Raw genomic sequence first — 18,521 nt, 5'->3', positions numbered from 1 at the left:
TGCACATAATGTGCTAACGTAGGCCACAAATGCCACTTAATGATAGCCAGTATTACACGTTATCTTTTTCCAACTTGGTGCTCGAGTAAGTATGTGCAATTAGAATGCATGCAGCTATAAAGTATGTACTATTAGAATATGAGTGTCTTTCAAGGATGTACTATTAAGAACCTGAATGTATCTATAAAATACATATACATCAGTACGTGTATAAAATACACATGTCTACTACAAATATTATTGACTTGAATCTGTAGAATAAATACAAAAAGGTCTGTTTGTCCCCTGTATGACTGAACCGATATATCGCCAATGCATCGTGGACACACCACACAAACGACACAAAAAATACACTACACAAGACAAGTCCTGGTGAGTGTCTGCAATCTCTGATTGCTCTTTCTAGTTTGATAGTTTGGTTTTGGAATGGCCAGTATGTTTTGAGTCTTTGCTGATCCCAAACCAAGACTGATAGTTTGGCATCAAAGAAACTTGGGTGATGTATTTTATTCTCAGCAAACAAGCCATATGTTTTGCTCTCAATGAAGACAATAAAATAATAATAGGATGGCTTTATTTCTTTCTTTTTTTTTTCTCCCCCCCCCCCCCCCACACTGGCGTCTGCACTGTTACCGTTTAAAAGTAATCCTTGTATTCATACTTCAATTAACATGAGGAGAATGTTGGATTTTACGCTTCGGAAGCGCATTGTTACATCTTGCCGCATATACCATCAACTCATTTGAGTCGGCAGCAAATCTCGGTTTACCTTCCACAAAGATCAAAACAGTATAACCCTCACTTGTTTTACACTAATTTAATTACCCTAGCGGTAATTGAATTGAAATTAAGCTTAATCCTGCCACTGTAAATATTAACGTACAGGATATTAACGCAGAATCATCGCACGCCAACCGAAGCGTTTGCTTGAAATTGATTACCGCGTTTAGTCATTGTGGCTGAGAAAATGGCCTTAATCCTGAATTAATCACTGAACGGACACAGTTTCCCCAAGCAGGATGTGGCTTAGTGGCTTGAAGGTGGTGACCAGATTACTGGGGCGTCACCTAAAAGGCTGTCCGAGTTTCACTTTACTGCCGAGTTGTGCTCGTGAATCAAAAGAGTGTGAAAAGTGGTTCAATCAGCAGTAGGCTCTTTATTACATCGTGTTTGATGGAATTTAAACTTTCGGATTATTCATGATATTTCTCGTATTGGTGTTGTGCACCTGAGCTTTTATAACGATTCTATATTTGATGATCGCCTTTTATCACCGCCACCTCCCTTACATAGGACTGACCGTTCTACACCCAATGTGAATCGCCATCGCTGCTTGTCTTCCCCCCCACCCTTGGCTCATCGGGGTATTATCCAATGTGTTTGTCCTTCTTCAACGGCCTACAAACTGTGCAGATTAAACTGTTTCGTAGCTCGGCATTGTTCTTGCCAAACATAAATCCCAGAATACTTTTAGCCACTTCCTTTGTCACATTGCCGTGAAATGGCAGCTGTTTTTCTTGCTTTGATTAAAAAAAAAAAAAAATTTGTTCTTAAATATTTCGCTCTGGCATTCTATATGGTTTCGTGACCTCGTCATTTACCTCATGATGCCTACCCCAAATATTGAAAACCAAATACTGTTTTATTTAATTTTATTAATTGGTGTCCTTTTATTTCATGTAATACATCTCCAAGCTCCACCATGAGCCTTAGACACTCGTTTTAAGTAGGACAGACATGATTGGGAGATTTCATGCATAGAAGGATTTTGGGATACTGAAGGTACAGTACATCAGACACTGACATTAAAATGGGTAAAATATTTTTTTTTATTGAAGATAATTGCGGTTATTACCACCTTCCTTTCATCCTCAGCCCAAACCACCAGTGTTACCTAAAAAAAAAAACTACAGAAAACCCACATGAGTGCGAGCTTTCATGGAACGTAATTGACCGTTTTCTGCAATGTATGTTGGGTTCTCGCCATTTGTGACTCGTATTTCTTGGGGAAAAGTTGTTGCATTATCTTTCCAACAGCTTAAAGGTAAAGCTTTTCCAGTCAAAAACATATCCCTCACACATGCATGTAAAAGTGTGAGTCCAGTTAGAAATTAATTAAGAATTGTGATAAAATAAATCATTGTGATGTGAAGCAAATAGCACTTTTAAGGGATTTTCCCATGAACTCCAAAGGATATAACAACACTTATTCAAATAGAAAAAAAAAAAATCGAATCTGTCTTTACGTATAATCAAGAATCAGTGTGACCCTCTTTTGCTTCGACAACTTCCTCGACTCCATTTGGGATTGATTTCATTAGTTTATGGATTACGTTTGGGTCTATCTTTTCCCGACAGTGTTATAATGCACTCCAGAGCATCGTCAGACTGCTCACATAATTTTATCTTTCTCTCAAATGTATTCACTCTTCATTTATTCTGTTAGGACAAAGTGTCGGTCAATAATATCGATAATAAATTAAAGAATATTGATTCATATCTTCAATATGTTGAAAAATGTGTTTGAAATTGTGATTTGAGAAAGTTTGGCATTGATTGAAGTAGATTCGTACTTTTGCGTATGTATGTATGTATGTATGTACTTACAGAATGGCTTAGAGGTATGCACACTTACCTCTCAGCTGTTTAGCCTGGGATTGAATCCCGACCCAGCTATAAACAGTCAACCTGGTGTTTCACAGGCAGGGTGATTCATCATTGTATGTACCGTCCCTCTGATGGACCTTAAACTGGGTGTCCTTTCTGCCAGCATTGGTTGATGGACGTTAAAGGGCCCTTCACGAAGAGTCGGCAAGCTATCGCTGACACCATGAACAAATTACAAATTCCTGCTCTAACTACTGCTGGGAAGGCAATGGCAAACCACTCAGTATTATAACTCTTTCCAAGAAACTGCTTTGGCAGTACAGATGCTCTGTAATAGAGTACGAGTTTGGTACATTAGAATCAGTATATATATATATATATATATATATATATATATATATATATATATATATATATATATATATATATATATATATATATATATATATATATATAGTGGTATCCATGGTGGAAAAAAAATTACTGTGCCTTCTTGGGGGGGGGGGGGAATTATTTTAATTTTGCTAAATATTGTCAAATCCATCGAGAGTAACGAACTGAATACAGAACGAAAGGAACGTGTTGCCCCAATGTTGCATTGATCATTATCATGTCAAATCATTGGACCGTCGTTTATTTATTTATTTTTTGTCTTTCATTTCCACCAGAGCACTTCTTTAAGAGGCAATTTTCAAAAGTGTTTTTTAAACAAAGTGTTCAGGCCAATTCTATCCTTCGGCAGCTGCTTCCGTGTAGGGACAGACACGCAGCAGGCTGTTTCCTTCTAACCGGTGCGTTTGACAGCCTTCTGAATGCAAGCGGTAATCTTTTCAGGCACACCATGCCATAATTCGGCCCCGCCCGGCGACGGATCCGGGAACGAATAACAGCACCGATGCTAATAATTAACATCATCTTCATAATGGCCCTGATATATTAATAAACGCGTCGTTGAGCTCAAGAAACAACGTGACGCGCAATACCGTATCAAAACATTTTCCTCGGCTCTTCGGGGTATTATCCAACGGGTTTAATGTCCCTCTTCGTGGGCCTATAAGTGCAGATTAAACTGTTTCGTAGCTCGGCGTACGAGTAGTTGAGCTCCAGATTACTGCACAGTGACTTGGTGTCTTGCGTGTTGGGACATTGAAAATTTTTGAATTTATTTTTTAAATTTCATCCACGTTCGATACGTTGGCCACCTTAGCCAGACTGCGTTGTGTAAAATGTAGCCATTGAGGAAACTTCATCAGTGTATTCCCTCCCAAGCATTGGTGCTGATTTTTCCCATTGAAACAAAATATGCTCAACGCATAAAAATGGTGGTAAATGACCATCACCTGCAATGGCTGGATATCAGTATCCCTTGAGGATCTTGTCTTTCTCTGCAGGGAATAACCATCCTTTTTATCAATTTGTTTTGCTAATGCAGGGTTATACAAAGAAACTCCGACACAAGAAGGATCCTTCTGGCTCATCATGCCCATATCTCATTCACATTCTATTCAATCTGTAGGCAAACTTTGTTTGGCCATGGGTACTGGTCCAAAGAGCTTCTTTCTTTTTTTTTTTAATTTATTTTTGTTTTTTAATGCCTTGCGGGGGGGGGGGGGGCTGATAAAAATTCCATCTTTTTTGCATATTACCCTTGATTATATGATTTATAAATGACTAAAAATGGTGAGCCTTGACCAGTGTGCAAGCTGGTGTTTTGTGGAGATGTATAAGGTGAATACTGTCACCATTTTCAATCTCTGCCTTTCTATATTTCTTGTAAATATTAATAAGATGCTGCAGGGTACAGTTTTGCCAGGATTGTAGACTCTAGAGGATACGGTTCATTTACCTGAAGCTTCCATTCTTGTACCTTATATGCTTTTTAAAAGAATTATTTTTTTTGGGGGGGGGGGGGTTTCGTGAATCTGTTCTAATGTTGATTTACGAGAGTACTGTATTAATAAATAATTACACAAATCGACACAGTATATGGGATGTAATCCCGATGTCTGCACGGCATCATGAGGCAAGCATGAAAATGCAAGCGTGCTAATATTTGTAATTTTCACGAAAGAAGGGTGATGCAGAGAACTCCTCCTCTTACAAAAAAAAATTCTATACAAGATCCAGGCTCATGGAAGAGCAAAGTTGCAAAAAGAGAGTCTAATTATAGTTATAAATATAAAGAAAGTTTGTTTTTTCTACACCCTACAGTCCTCTCACCTATTCCCATCTATCAAGGCCGCAACATACCTGTGTTCTGCGTGGTGGAACTGTGGGAAGGAGGGAGTGTGGATGGCGGAGGTTCTGCTGCAGCAGAGGAGGAGCATTCGGACTATGTCCTTCTCCACCGTGACTTGCTTTTCAACCAACTCGTTGAAACGGCACTGCTTGCCTTAGGATATTCCCACAGCTCAGCTGCCCAGGCCAAAGGTGACTATAACATCATGAATCGGGTATCATTTGAAGCATATGGATACATTATTCAAAGCAATATGTTGTTTTTATGTATGTGGTTTACCTGGCTGTCTTCGTCATTTTTTGGTCTTTCTTGATCATTGCATAATGTTAGGATTTTGGCTGCTAAGCTTGGAGCATGCTCATTAAAATCCCTTTTTTATTACCATGGTGTGAAAAGGCCATTGAACCATCTATCTTGTGTGTTCATTTCCACGAGTGCTTGTTAAAAGATCTTCAGGCTATCTGTTGTGCAAGAGACCTGCAATATTCTCCATTTTTGGAATAATGTCCATGTAGATTCTTCAAAAGTTCCCATGTTTGGTTTTGTCAACTCGATCACTCCACGGGGAATCATCCAGTTTGAGCTTCAATCACTGCCAAAGATCAGCTTGTTTGTTTGTTTTTCAACTTTCAATGGCCTATGCCAAAGATGACTAATGAACCACCTGGAATTGACCAGAAATGCAAATGCTTCACATGCTGTGATTGTTAAACCAATATTGACATCCTACCAGCAATATTCAGGCAGGCGGGTTGGCAGGTGACTTGTGCTGAACAGTAAGCTTAGTATTTTCTCACAAGTGTGTCAATGCTAGTTCCAAAAATGCTGTGTAAGCATCGTGTAATCACATTAAATATTTAACTACCCTTTAATATTTTAATGCCTTGAAATATTCTTTAATACTGCAAATAAGCACTCACGCCTGCAACAGCACTTGTCCATCGCAATTTGTTGAGGCTCTGGTTGGATTATTTCTGAACCGAATGAACATTTGGGATTGACTGTTAGGGTTGGCTTATTGATAAACTGGTCAACGTGCATGATTGACTGTCCAAACAGTATATGTAAAGGGGCTGCTGAAATAGTCATAGATGAGAACATTTGACCTCGTTCCTTGATTGTCTCACAAATCCCCTTTACTTCTTGTACTGGTATTTCCTCCCAACCACATTTCTCTTTTCACCTTCACGTCCAACACCCTTTTGATCCTCTTTTCTTTTTCTTCATCGACCTTCTCTGTATTGCATACCTAGCTCCTCCCCCCCCCCCAACCACCCCATACCCGAACCATTATCTCTCCACACTTCCTTTCTGTTTATATGTTATGTAGATGACCCCAAATGTAAATATATAAGTCTTATAATCGGATTTCTAAAGATGAAATGTTTTTGAGCACTTTACCAAAGAAGACATTCGTTTTGCAAGACCAGCAATTGCAGACAAAATAAAGATGATTTGCAAAGTTTTCTTAACAGAAATAGAAAATATACCCATTTAGTGGCAGAGTTTAGTTTAACCTTAGGAAAGGCCTAAATTGTTTGACGACTTGAAGCCAGTAAAAGGTTAAACGTCAACCAGTAAAAGGTTGCATGCTTGTTTTTATTTTGGTTGATTCCTCCAAAGCAGCCAAAAATGATCTTATGATTGAACCAATTTCCACCTCCAGTCTCCCTTAAAAAAACAAAAATGATGATCAATGATTGTGATGAATATAACTTCTCCCCCCCTCCCCCCAACCTTATCCCTTTGATATTTCTGCTTTTTCTCCCTCCCTCTCCCTCTTTCTGTTTTTGCTTTACACTTCTAAATCATTTTATAATGTAACACTTTTCTTATTACACTTTAGCCTTTTACAACCCTTCCACCCCAATCACCCTGTGGGCTTTTCCCCTCCCCCACACCATCTGTCTCTATCCTTGCCTTTTTTTTTTTAATTCTTTTTTTTTTTCCCTCCCTTCTTGCTTTAGCTGTAGTCCTTAATTCTTGGACTCCTTCACACTTGCATTCCCCTAGGTTTGCTGAAGGTTGGACCATGGAATCCTGTGCCACTTGGATGGGTTACCGATTCTCCTGACGCTACTGTGGGGGACATGCTTGAAGAGGTGTACCACGCTGTTACTCTGCGAATTCGCTTGCACAGGTCAGCATAGAAGAAGGTTCGACTTCAAATTAGGCCCTGTTTTATTAAGGTGAAAGCATAATGCTCTGAAGGTTGAGTTGAACTGCCTCTTCGCCCCATGAAATAACTTGCCTTCCATCGATTTTGCTCGCTGGTAACTTTTTACGGACAAAACCTTGAGAAGCTTAAACAGTAAATAGTCAAAACTACCATCGCAAGTGCTAATGGCCTCATTTAACAGGCGCCGGTTTGCACGGTGCTTGCAGAGCATTGAAGCGGAAGAGGTGGGACGTTCTAGTCCAATGTTGACGACTTCTATCGGGCCTCTATGAGCTGACACATTTTCTCCTTTCGAATCGACACTGCCAAATTGGTATCTCGTATGTGGTAATTAGGGGAGCAGAATAAGTGCCAAATCCCAATTGCATGGTTTTGTAATAAATAGCCTTACCCATTACATTTTTTTCCCCCTTAATTCTTCTTCGCAAGCTCCTCCTTTTAATTGTCACTGTTAGAACAGTAGCTAGTGATATTTTGCTTCCACCTCAAAGGGCAATGTGTCTGTTTACCAATTGTAAGCTTTGCTTTGTGGCAAACTCTGAGATGATTGAATCGGGCCTCGTTTCTAAGGCATTTGCCTTATCAATGCAGTATGTGTGTGCAGAGTTTTTCTTAACGCCCTTCTTGTCTGTCAGTCATTGTGCACCATTGCATCGTTTTTTTTAAAATTGGGGTTGTTGCAATTTTTTTTTTTTTATGTTGTACTTTGCTTCAATTATTGATTTGTGTGTAGCAAGCTTTGACAAGGTAATAATATATTTTAGCCCAAATATGGGACACTTTGGAAACAAAGGCATTATTTGTCATGAGAGATTTGATCACAGCTGAGCCTTCACAAAGTAAACGAGAACAGTATGAAGTAGAGCACACACCTCTGCCAGGCTGAAAAGTTTGCATTTTGTATCCCACTGATAGGCCAGATCTGTATCCAGACATTACCAAAAATCTCATCGGCTTGTTCTTGTCACCTACCCAACTCACCCACCACGTTTACAATCTGTTCACAACATTTTGAAATATGATGCTTGTATATACACTACATGACCAAAAGTATGTGGACACCTCCTCATCCAACATCTCGTTCCAAAATTATGACCATTAATATGGAGTTGGTCCCCCACTTTGCTGCGACAACAGCTGACACTTTTCTGGGAAGGCTTTCCACTAGATGTTGGAATATTGCTGTAGGGATTCGCTTCCATTCAGCCACAAGAGCATTGATTGGTGAGGTCAGGCACTGATGTTGGGTGATTAGGTCTGGCTTGCAGTCGGCGTTCCAATTCATTCCAAAGGTGTTCAATGCAGTTGAGGTCAGGGCTCTGTGCAGGCCAATCAAGTTCTTCCACAATGATCTCGCCAAACCATTTCTGTATGGACCTCGCTTTGTGCACGGGGGCAGTGTCATTCTGAAATGGGAAAGGGCCTTCCCTAAACTGTTGCCACAAAGTTGGAAGCACAGAATCATCTAGAATGTCATTGTATGATGTAGCATTAAGATTTCCCTTCACTAGAACTAAGGGGCCCAGCCCGAACATGAAAAACAGCCCCAGACCATTATTCCTCCTTCACCAGACTATACAGTTGGCACTATGCATTCGGGCAGGTACCGTTCTCCTGGCATCCGCCAATCCCAGATTCATCCGTCGGACTGCCAGATGAAGCGTGATTCATCACTCCAGAGAACGTGTTTCCTCTGCTCCAGGGTTCAATGGTGGTGAGCTTCACACCACTCCAGCAGAAACTTGGCATTGCCCATGGTGATCTTAGGCTTGTGTGCGGCTGCTTGGCCTTGGAAACCCATTTCATGAAGCTCTCAACCAACAGTGTTTGTGCTGACGTTGCTTCCAGAGTCAGTATGGAACTCAGTAGTGAGTGTTGCAACCGACGACAGAAGATTTTTCCACACGATGCGCTTCAGCACTCGGCAGTCACGTTCTGTGGGCTTGTGTGGCCTACCATTTCGCGGCTGAGCTGTTGTTGCTCCTAGATGTTTCCACTTCATAAAACAGCACTTAGTTGACCGGGGAAGCTCTAGCAGGGCAGAAATTTGATGAACTGACTTGTTGGAAAGGTGACATCCTATGACGGTGCCACGTTGAAAGTCACTGAACTTTTCAGTATGGCCCATACTACTGCCAATATATGTCTCTGGAGATTGCAAGGCTGTGTGCTTGATTTTATACACCTCTCAGCAATGGGTGTGGCTGAAAGAGCCAAATCAACTCGTGTGTGTGTGTGTGTGTGTGTGTGTGTGTGTGTGTGTGTGTGTGTGTGTGTGTGTGTGTGTGTGTGTGTGTGTGTGTGTGTGTGTGTGTGTGTGTGTGTGTGTGTGTGTGTGTGTGTGTGATTTTTTTTGGGCCTATTTCTCGATGGTAAACAATCACTTGAACTTTTTTAGATATCATGTTATACTGTCGGACCCCGCAACTCGTGGATTTGATCTTTGCAGACCCCGTGTATTCACGGGTCATAAAATGTGACCTGCTTCGACATTCGTTCGCGCTTTGGTTTTTTTTTCTTCTTTTTTTTTAACCCCTAACCATTCAGGACCGGTGTCCTATATTCACCTATGAAATTGGAAATCAGCCAACATCACAGCATCCTGTTAAAAAAAGTGCAAAAACAGATCCACTTAACGAAAGCCCAATTAGCTTCCTGTACTTCCAATCATCAAGGGCATGAAATCCATCATCTCGGTTGACATAAAATCATTCCTTTTCTACAACAGCCTCATCTCAGATCATCAATTTTGATTCAGGCCTGATAACTCTACCTTGGACATGCTGCTTCTACTCTCCCAACAATGGTGGAGGCCCTCAATATCAGACGTGAGATCATGGCCGTCTCTGGACATATCTTGAGCTTTTCATAGTCTTGAATCCTACCTTGCTCTCCAAACTGTCTGCATATGGAATTCAAGGCCAACTCTACTTTTGGTTTACTGACTTCCTCCCCTTTTGCCCTCAATGTGTGGCTCTCAACAGAACCCTTTCATCTCCTCTCCCTGTCAAGGCTGGAGCACCCTCATGCAGTGTTCTAGGCCCCATATTATTTCTAATCTTCATCAATTTCACTGACTTTCTGGAAAATTCTCCTTATCTCTTTGCTGATGACTCCACTCTCTGCCATGACATCTCTCATCCTGCTTACGGACAGACAGGCAGCAGCCTCTTCCCTCTCCTCAGACCATGCCAAAATCACAAACTGGTCAAACATAATTTTGCTTCTGTCTCCACATTGTCCACCCTTTGCGTTCTCCCTTACCCCTCATTGTTACCTGCATCCTTTGTTTGTCCGTCTCCGACTACTTTCTCCCTCCACACAGCTGTTGTTTTTTTCCCCTTTCTCCTGCTGGTCCCTTTACGTTGTCCTGATTTGTTCTATATATATATATATATATATATATATATATATATATATATATATATATATATATATATATACATATCATGCTCAAACAGATAGGGGTGAAAACATAACCTCCATGTATCTTTGATGGTAGACGTATTACATCAAGACCTCATACTGTAGCACCGTTAAGTGGCGTGCGTGCGCGTGCGTGTTTTTTGTTTTATGGACAAAACTTTCTTTCAAACATTTTTTCATGTAAAAGTTTTGTATGTATTCTTTTGCAAATGAAATTGGGAGGGGAGGAGGGATGGAAGTGTGGAGTTAATGAGCCTGCCTACCTCTACGTAAACTTAATATGTTGTATGCAAAACCTTGCTGATGTATGACTCCAATCCATTAAAGTTGTTTGACAAAAAAGTATCGTAAATAGTTACCTTTTTGTGTAGGTTTTTTTTCTTTTTTCTTTTATTTTATATTTGTTTTATTTTTCTCCCCCCCTTTTCCACCGAAATCCTTCATGTGAGTATAACTGTCATCCTTGGCACCCTCGCTGCACTTGCCCAGCTCTGAACTGATGAGAGAGCATTTTCTAAAATGGCACTGGAGCGAAAGGATTGTGACTAGTCACATGATCCGACAAAGTCCAATATGTATTATTATTATTATTATTATACACAATAGATACCATGAACAAGTGATTAGTTTTCAAAAAAAGATTAAATAAAGTACCAAAAATTAAGAGGTGGGCTTCCCAAGTCTGAGATGATGGTGTATATCAAGGTTTGACTGTTTTTACTTAAAATAATCTGTTTTAAATCTCTATATGTGTTCATACCAAGTATGATCCAAACTTTTTTTTTAATCTTGACCTCTTTTTGTGAGATAAATTTCAGTAAAATATTATATCTTATCCAGAAAGACGAATTGTACACAAATACTTTAAGGGGCTACTTGGGTGTAAGGTAGAATGGAGGTGGTTGTGGGTTTGATCAATGATGCTATGTTTTTCTTCTCTGTAAACTTGGCTAGCATAATTGCATCGCTTCGCCACGCTGGTATGCCGAGGAAGAAAGGTAACCCACAGATCAGAAATCCATTGTTATCCTCTGACACTCGGAAAGTAGATCAGCCAATATTCTTAGGGAGTTAAGCTCCCTACAGCCCTCTAAATGCCCTGTGACTATGGGAGATACCAAGGGTTAGGAAACTGACTGCCAGCTAATGGAATTATTCCTAATGGCCTTTATTTTTATTGGAGTAATTGTACAGTTCTGTTAGGTCGTGTCTCTCTCCAAAAACCTGTGATTTGGCTGATGTTTCCACACTTCCGGCTATGAAAAGGTAGTTATCACTTTGCAGCAAAGAGTCGTCAAGAGCCGCACCCTTTTGCCTTCTCAGCAGCTTCATTTCTGGCTTCACTTTTAATCCCTTTTGCTGCCTGCTCTGTAATTGCTTTCCCGTGGCTTTGCTCCAAAAATCTGTGCATATTATCATTATTGTATTATCATTATCTCTGTTGAAATTGGGTCAGCGCAGGGTCCAACGACTGCTCAACCTCGGGTTCCACTAAATCACCAGCATTCTGCTTGGAATCATAATCCTTGCCTGATTACTAGCTTGTTACCAGTACTTAAACACTGCCACTGCTTTTTGTTTTACCTTCTTTCTTTCTTTGTTTTTTTTTGTTTTTTTTTTTGCAGAAATGCATCTTTTACTCCTTTGTCTGATATGAATTCTCGGTATGAAGGACAGAATTTAACGAGTTGAGATGAAATTTGGTTTCAAAAATTGTACAAAATATCAATGCCTGGCTCGTTTTCATTTTCTGCAATTGAATAGGGGATTTTTCTTTCCATTTGTCAATGAAAATCCATTGTGGATATTGCAAACAACATACGCCAGAATTAAACTAAACAAATGTAATGCGAGAAGAAAACAATGTGCCAACAGAGAAATAGGCTGAAGAGAAAAAGACGAAGAAAAAGGACAGGGAAATTGGGCTGCGACATTGGATTACCATCTAAAAGGGGGTGGTGCTCAATGGCCATGATGAATTACAAAGGTTTACAGGCACATTGGTTTTGGATAGTCACTTGTGACTTCGTATCCATGTGTATCAACAAAAAAAAGCTAAGGGTGGCCGGTCGGGTATTTCCATCCTAGCATATCAATCACAATCACAGTTTTGAATCCCATGCACTTTGTTGTTTTTGCCCTTTGTGTACTCACATCTTTGGATCTCATATATAAGTACACTGCTGTCTCTTAATGTCCTTGGCTTGCACGTGATACATGTACAAACTGCTCCATGACCCTTAGCCACGATATAAATCTAGATTTTTGGTTAGAGATTGGGATGGTGATGTGTCCTTCGGGCAATACTATGGAGAGAGCAAAAGAAGATCATATGTTGACTTGATTGCATGCGTTGTACATAACAGCACAAATTTTTGGAGGTAGAGGGTGGGGAGGATGTTTGTTTCAATTGGATAGGTTGCTAAAAGGTGTACAATGGGTTAAAGATTTGAAGTTAAGCTGATTCATGCTTTCAATAAAAATTACATTTAAATAATAAGAAAACATTTTTTTTTTTTTTTTGCTTTTTTTTTTCACTGAAAATTTGGTGTCGGGGGTTGGGGAGGGGGAATCGGGGGGAGGGATTAAAAAGAGCAGAACAAGAATTGTTTATAATGCTGTCTTCTTCTTCAGAGTGACGTGGAAATATTACAAGCAGCAGAGTAGTAAGGGGCTTCCCTATTATACCGGGTATGTGTATATGACTCGCACACAGCACAATCTACACTGCTTGCACATCTCGGTGTGCATTAAAGTCAACAGGTTTTTGAAGAAATTGCTCAGATTTGTAATACAAGTTTACATCATGAATGCGTGATCTCCACAGCGACGGTGAATATTAAACGTGTACACAGCAATCACTTTACTGATGATCACGTAATTGTACAAAATAATTGAGCACAAAATGGGTTGATCTGGTGACCATAGGATTGCTTCGTTTAAAAATGTAAAGCAAAATTCCTCCAAACTATTTATGGTAATTTTTTGTTGTTGAAAGCACGAATCAGCTTCAATTTTGAATACTTAACCTTTAGTTTCACTTGATCCATGTCATGTGCCACTTTGGGAGTAAATACAAGAGGAAATGCATCCCATTGCGATCCTGACAACCTTTCTTATCTTTATCTGTGGAACAAAGCAGTTTGAGAATATAAATTCAAGCATAATTCTTTATTCTTTGTTCTTGATCTTGCATACAAATGCAATGGGATTTTTTTTGGTTTTGTTTTCTAAATCTATTATGAAGTCATATGACCATGACATCACAACATCTGGCACGTGTATCAGGCAGGATTTTGTATTTATTCCTTTTTCGTGAATGGCAGCACATCCAGAGTTTGACTAAAAATGCAATGTTACTTGAGAAGGTATATAGATACTGTACTTGGTAATTCATCCCAACATGCTCCTTGGTAAATAAGGTAAGGGATTTTTAGTTTTCTCCTTTGTACCATGGGAAAAAAAAATGAGGGTCTACACATTATGCCATAGCCACAAATTAACTCAATTCTCCTTGTTTTCCATCAGAGACTCTCACTTCTTGCACTCATCCACTTCTTCCATCCTACTTCCCTTTGTGTCCTGCAGTTGCCCCAAACTTGAGGATCTTCCTGCCGAGAGATGGACACACAGCACGGTCCGCAATGCTCTGCGTGAACTACTGCAGGAGACTAACCAGAGTGCACTTGCCAAGGAGTGCCCACTCTCACAGGTTTGTCCAGAGGCACGTTTTCATACATATACGACGAAAACTTCAAATTCATCACTTGACATTTTTAATCACAAAAACTTTACAGTGTGGTCCAGCAAGACAGAATATATGGTTACAGTATGTCCCAAAATAATTTTCAGGTGTACAGTGTGACCCAGAAAAAATGTCACTTTGTTGAAAATTGTAATTTTGTTACATTTAATAACACAACATTCCAGTATGATCCAGAAAGGCCAAATATGTTTTCAGTATGTCCCCCCAAGTGTACGGTGTGTTCTAGAAGGAAGTATCACTACTTTAAACCGCCCACCGAAGGTGGGCCGAGATGGGCACTCCCGTACAGAGAGTAGGAAGCCCAATATTAGTTTATGTATATTATATTTATATGTATATAATCAGACGCACCTCCTGACTGTTATGGTAATTATGTCTCACGGTAAAACCACATAATCCACACAGAATAACCATCCGTCTGCCATCCAGACGATTGTTCCTACTAATGCAAACCATTCAACCAGAAGGCACGTGATGTGATCGACGCGAAAATCGAAACATGTGGAGTGTGACGAGTACTTTGCCGATCCCTAGTGAACACAGTTCAACACCAAAGAGTCGCCTCCAACAGAGGCTTCGGCCCGGTAACTCTGTCAAACAGATACGGATTATGTATGTATGTATGTATGTGTGTATATATATATATATATATATATATATATATTGTTGTGGGCCGGGGGTCGGTGGCGAGAATGACTGCTAGGTGGGGGAGGTTACACCGTCTCCCACCAGACTCCCCGGAATTGTAGGCCGTCGCTCGGATCATTCCGTGAGCCGCGGGTCGCAGAACCGACCGTGGTTGCCAATATCTCGATCGCGTGGCGTAGGGTTATTTGTCCAGAGCCAAAGTACCTAAGTATCCACGCAATCTCGTCTACCGGGGATCCACACCCTCGGAATGCCTGGTCGAACCGGAGTTACTCTACCGGCAGCGGTAAATTCACACTACTGACGACCGCTTTTCCACCTACCTTTCCGGCTCATTGCAGTCGAACGGGGCCTGCCCAGGATGTCCCGGCTATGATAAACCGATTACCGGGGAGGAAACCCCGCTTATACTCAGACCCGAATCATGCTGGACCAATACAAGAGAGGACGGAAACGGACTGGGAATATTTCTACAATTGTTTTATGTACAGTAAAAAGACACAGGCAAGACTTAACGCGAATATGCAAGGAATATTTACAAGGACTCAAGCACTTGCACAGTTCTACTTAAAGATGGGCCCACACACAGACACACACAGACACACACACACACACACACACACACACACACACACGCACACACAAAAAGAAAAGAAACCCATAGTTCTTTATTGGATCCCTCGCAGCCGTGAGGATAGACGAGCTGGGGGTCAGAGTTCATGGGTACCTGTCGTTGCAGGAAAGCATGCTCGGTGATGTGGCACCTCACATGGCTAATGGTCGTCTGGGCACGGTCCGGGAGTTCATGCCAGGCTCGTGGCGGAACTTGCGTGGCGAATCGTCGGGGCTCCCAAACTCCTCTCCGTGCACATACCGACCACGACTCCTTCCTTCCTCGCACCACCCGACTCGGCGCAAAACAAGACTCTTGGTGGGCTCCTCTCTGTACACGTCCCAGCCACCACTCCTTTTCAGACTCCTGTCCGTGCATGTGCCGACAAAACCTCTCTTCCGTGCAGCCACCGTGACCCAAACTCGGCCGTTCCGCCACCACGAACAAACTCTCCCATCGCCAACACCCACTACAACCACCCTCCGAGTCTCCGAGATATATCTCCTCCCACCATGGGGAGGGGCCTTGGCGAGAATCATCTCGCTGTCCGTCCCTCATTGGCCTACGTCTGCACCCTACCGGGGCGGAGCCGTGGCCCTTGCAAGGAGACCCCATATTCTCCACGTGGCCATGTGGCCTCACTCGCGCAGAGCAAGAGGGTCTGCCCTGAAAGGCCCACCGTACAAAAACTATCGTTTGTGGGGCCCGAGGACCGGAACCGCGAGGCCCCCTCTCGGCAAATCAAGGTACGAGCGGCCAACGGCGGTGATGGAGCATGATGGGCTGGTTGGGTCGTGCAAATAGGATGATAGATGTAAGATGAGATGTAATAACCTAAGTAGCCTTCACAACGCACACATTTAATCCTCACACTAAACAAAAGGACGGGATCCTGACTACACACGTACTTACCGGCATAACTAACTTTGGGACCTGAATGTTGAGTGCACATGGTTTCCAGATTCAAAGCACTAGCCCCTCCCCCCCCTTTTTCTTATAGATTCGACCCGAGTCGTCAGTTTTCGTGTGGCATGTAGGGTGTAGGTTTTCTCCAAGTACGTTTTGCCTACGGATCCCTGAGTGCGACATTTGAATACATGTCCCAAAAATAAATAAGCCATTGCATTGCGTAACTAAACTAAGACTCATTCGGACAACTTAACTACATTGCCTGCGCTAAACAAACAATAGGTGGGTTAAAGTTATGTACATTCCTAATATTTACACTACCCATGGCTCACGACCTGTGACTTGAGGAGAGAAAACACAGCAAAGTTAACATTGGTGGGTGAGTGCGCAGCAGGCATCGATGGTCGGATGTCTTTAGGGCTGTCAAAGGTCCCTTGTTTGTCGTTGAGTTATTCTTTTTTTTTTTTCTTTTTTTTTGTTCCTGGCTGCTGGAGGCAACTCACCCTAACACTGCAGGCCATTCGCCATCTCACAGGCCATTTGAACTGGCCTTTATGCAACAAGAGCTCCAGGCTGCTCAGTGCAGTCCCCAGTCCATTTGAACTGGCTTTCATGCAACAACAAGGAGGTATCCGGGCTGCTCAAACGCAGTCCCCGGGAATGCGGCTGCCTGCAGGGTAGTCCTTGCAAAACACTTTCAGAGGTGGTCCTGGAGCACATGGTGAATGTTGTGACATGGATAAGCAAACAAAGGCATGGGCAGGTATGGAGGCAAGGCAAAGGCAGGCAAAGCATCGTAAATGCAGACCAGGTAAGGTGCGACAGGTCAGCACATGAAGCTGGCCGGCCTCGATCTGGTCTCATGAAGTTGTGGAAGGAGTGCGGTGGCGCCGGCCGGTTTGAAAAGTGGCTCGGATCTACCCTATGGTCTCCGCCCAACCTATCGCCTATGCCTGTCTTTGTTCATACCCACCCCCATTAGTTTTCCACAACAACACAACAACAAAATTTAGACTATTTAATTTTATTTTTATTTATTTTATTTTTTGTTTTTATTTATTTATTTTTATAATTATGTGTGTCCCAAGCCCCCTTACGTCTTTGTTCGGCTAACCTGTCCTGACCGTCTATCCCCAATCCCTAAGATCCCTGTTTGAGGGGATTGAGGAAGAGACAAGTGAATCTGTCTCGAGGCCCAATGCAGCCTCAGAATAACTCCTTCAGATTTCAGCAATTTCCCAAGGTGAGTCCAGTGGCCTACGAACAGCGAAGGGATGGATGGTGCGAATGGGGTACATGTTTCCTATCTATCCTAGCATTTTATTAACCGTCAATCTATCCCCGGGGATTTTCAACACGCCTGTCTCTTTAAACTATGGGTTCTAGCAACCATGATTCCTGTCGCCTGTGTTGGTGTTCGTTATTAATTTGGGCCTGGCCCACAAATTTTCTCTCGTACTCTTGCACAATTTCGTGGCTGGGCAGTGTGTCTCCATTGGCAGGGATTCCCATCTGCCGAACTCGAACTACGGCACCCCCGGGTCGCTGAGGCTGTCTCCGAGCCTACCTACTCCGTATGAACGTGGGGAATGCCCCTGGCAGTGTCCCCTTTGATGCTCACGAGGAATTTTGGTGCTCCGGGTCCCGTTTCCGTTGGCTGCCCGTGCCCATTACACTAACTCGGTCCCTTGGACCTATGGCATACTCTGGCCGACTACTTCGGTGCCAAGGGGGCCCTCTACTCATTGCGCACATTTCTACAGCCACGCTCCCAGCCGGTCAATAGACTCCTGCACCCGACAAAAAGGTTTCGTGCCTTCGTCCACACCAACAACAAACCGACATCCTTTTTTGATTAATTTAACTAACCCACTAACTAACATTACACTAACCCCGGGTTGCCTTGGGTGGGATTCACTCCTCCTCCCCCCCCCCCAATCATTCATTCGCACCATGCATTCCACATTCACTCCACTCACACTCAGGCCCTCTGACCCACATTCACTCATTGTACATTTTTCTCTTTCTTTTTTTTCTTTTTTACACACTCTACTAACTATGTCCCCCTAACTAATTTGTGCTCCCCGTCATCCCTTATTTTAATGCACGTTCCATTTAATTATATCGCTAAAAT

At 42.1% G+C, this 18,521-nt stretch overlaps 1 protein-coding gene across 5 annotated transcripts in view; it reads left to right on the top strand.

Moving 5' to 3' along the window:
- SATB2 (SATB homeobox 2) overlaps positions 1-18,521 on the top strand; it is a 133,829-nt gene that overhangs the window by 19,648 nt on the left and 95,660 nt on the right. For 3 of the 5 annotated variants that reach the window (XM_085870896.1, XM_085870899.1, XM_085870895.1), the window contains 4 exons: positions 4,819-5,037; positions 6,860-6,986; positions 13,086-13,142; positions 14,040-14,163. In XM_085870896.1, the coding sequence (XP_085727022.1) occupies positions 4,819-5,037; positions 6,860-6,986; positions 13,086-13,142; positions 14,040-14,163 (527 nt within the window). The remainder of the gene's footprint in view (positions 1-4,818; positions 5,038-6,859; positions 6,987-13,085; positions 13,143-14,039; positions 14,164-18,521) is intronic. The other 2 variants (XM_085870897.1, XM_085870898.1) reach the window with 2 other exon arrangements.

This window comes from Eptatretus burgeri, chromosome 2, assembly GCF_056783735.1.
Source record: "Eptatretus burgeri isolate ZD-2024b chromosome 2, Ebu_testis_v1, whole genome shotgun sequence".
In the NCBI taxonomy this organism is placed as follows: domain Eukaryota; kingdom Metazoa; phylum Chordata; class Myxini; order Myxiniformes; family Myxinidae; genus Eptatretus; species Eptatretus burgeri.
The sequence above is the reverse complement of the archived record's forward strand: the minus strand, read 5'-3'. Positions and strand labels throughout refer to the sequence as shown.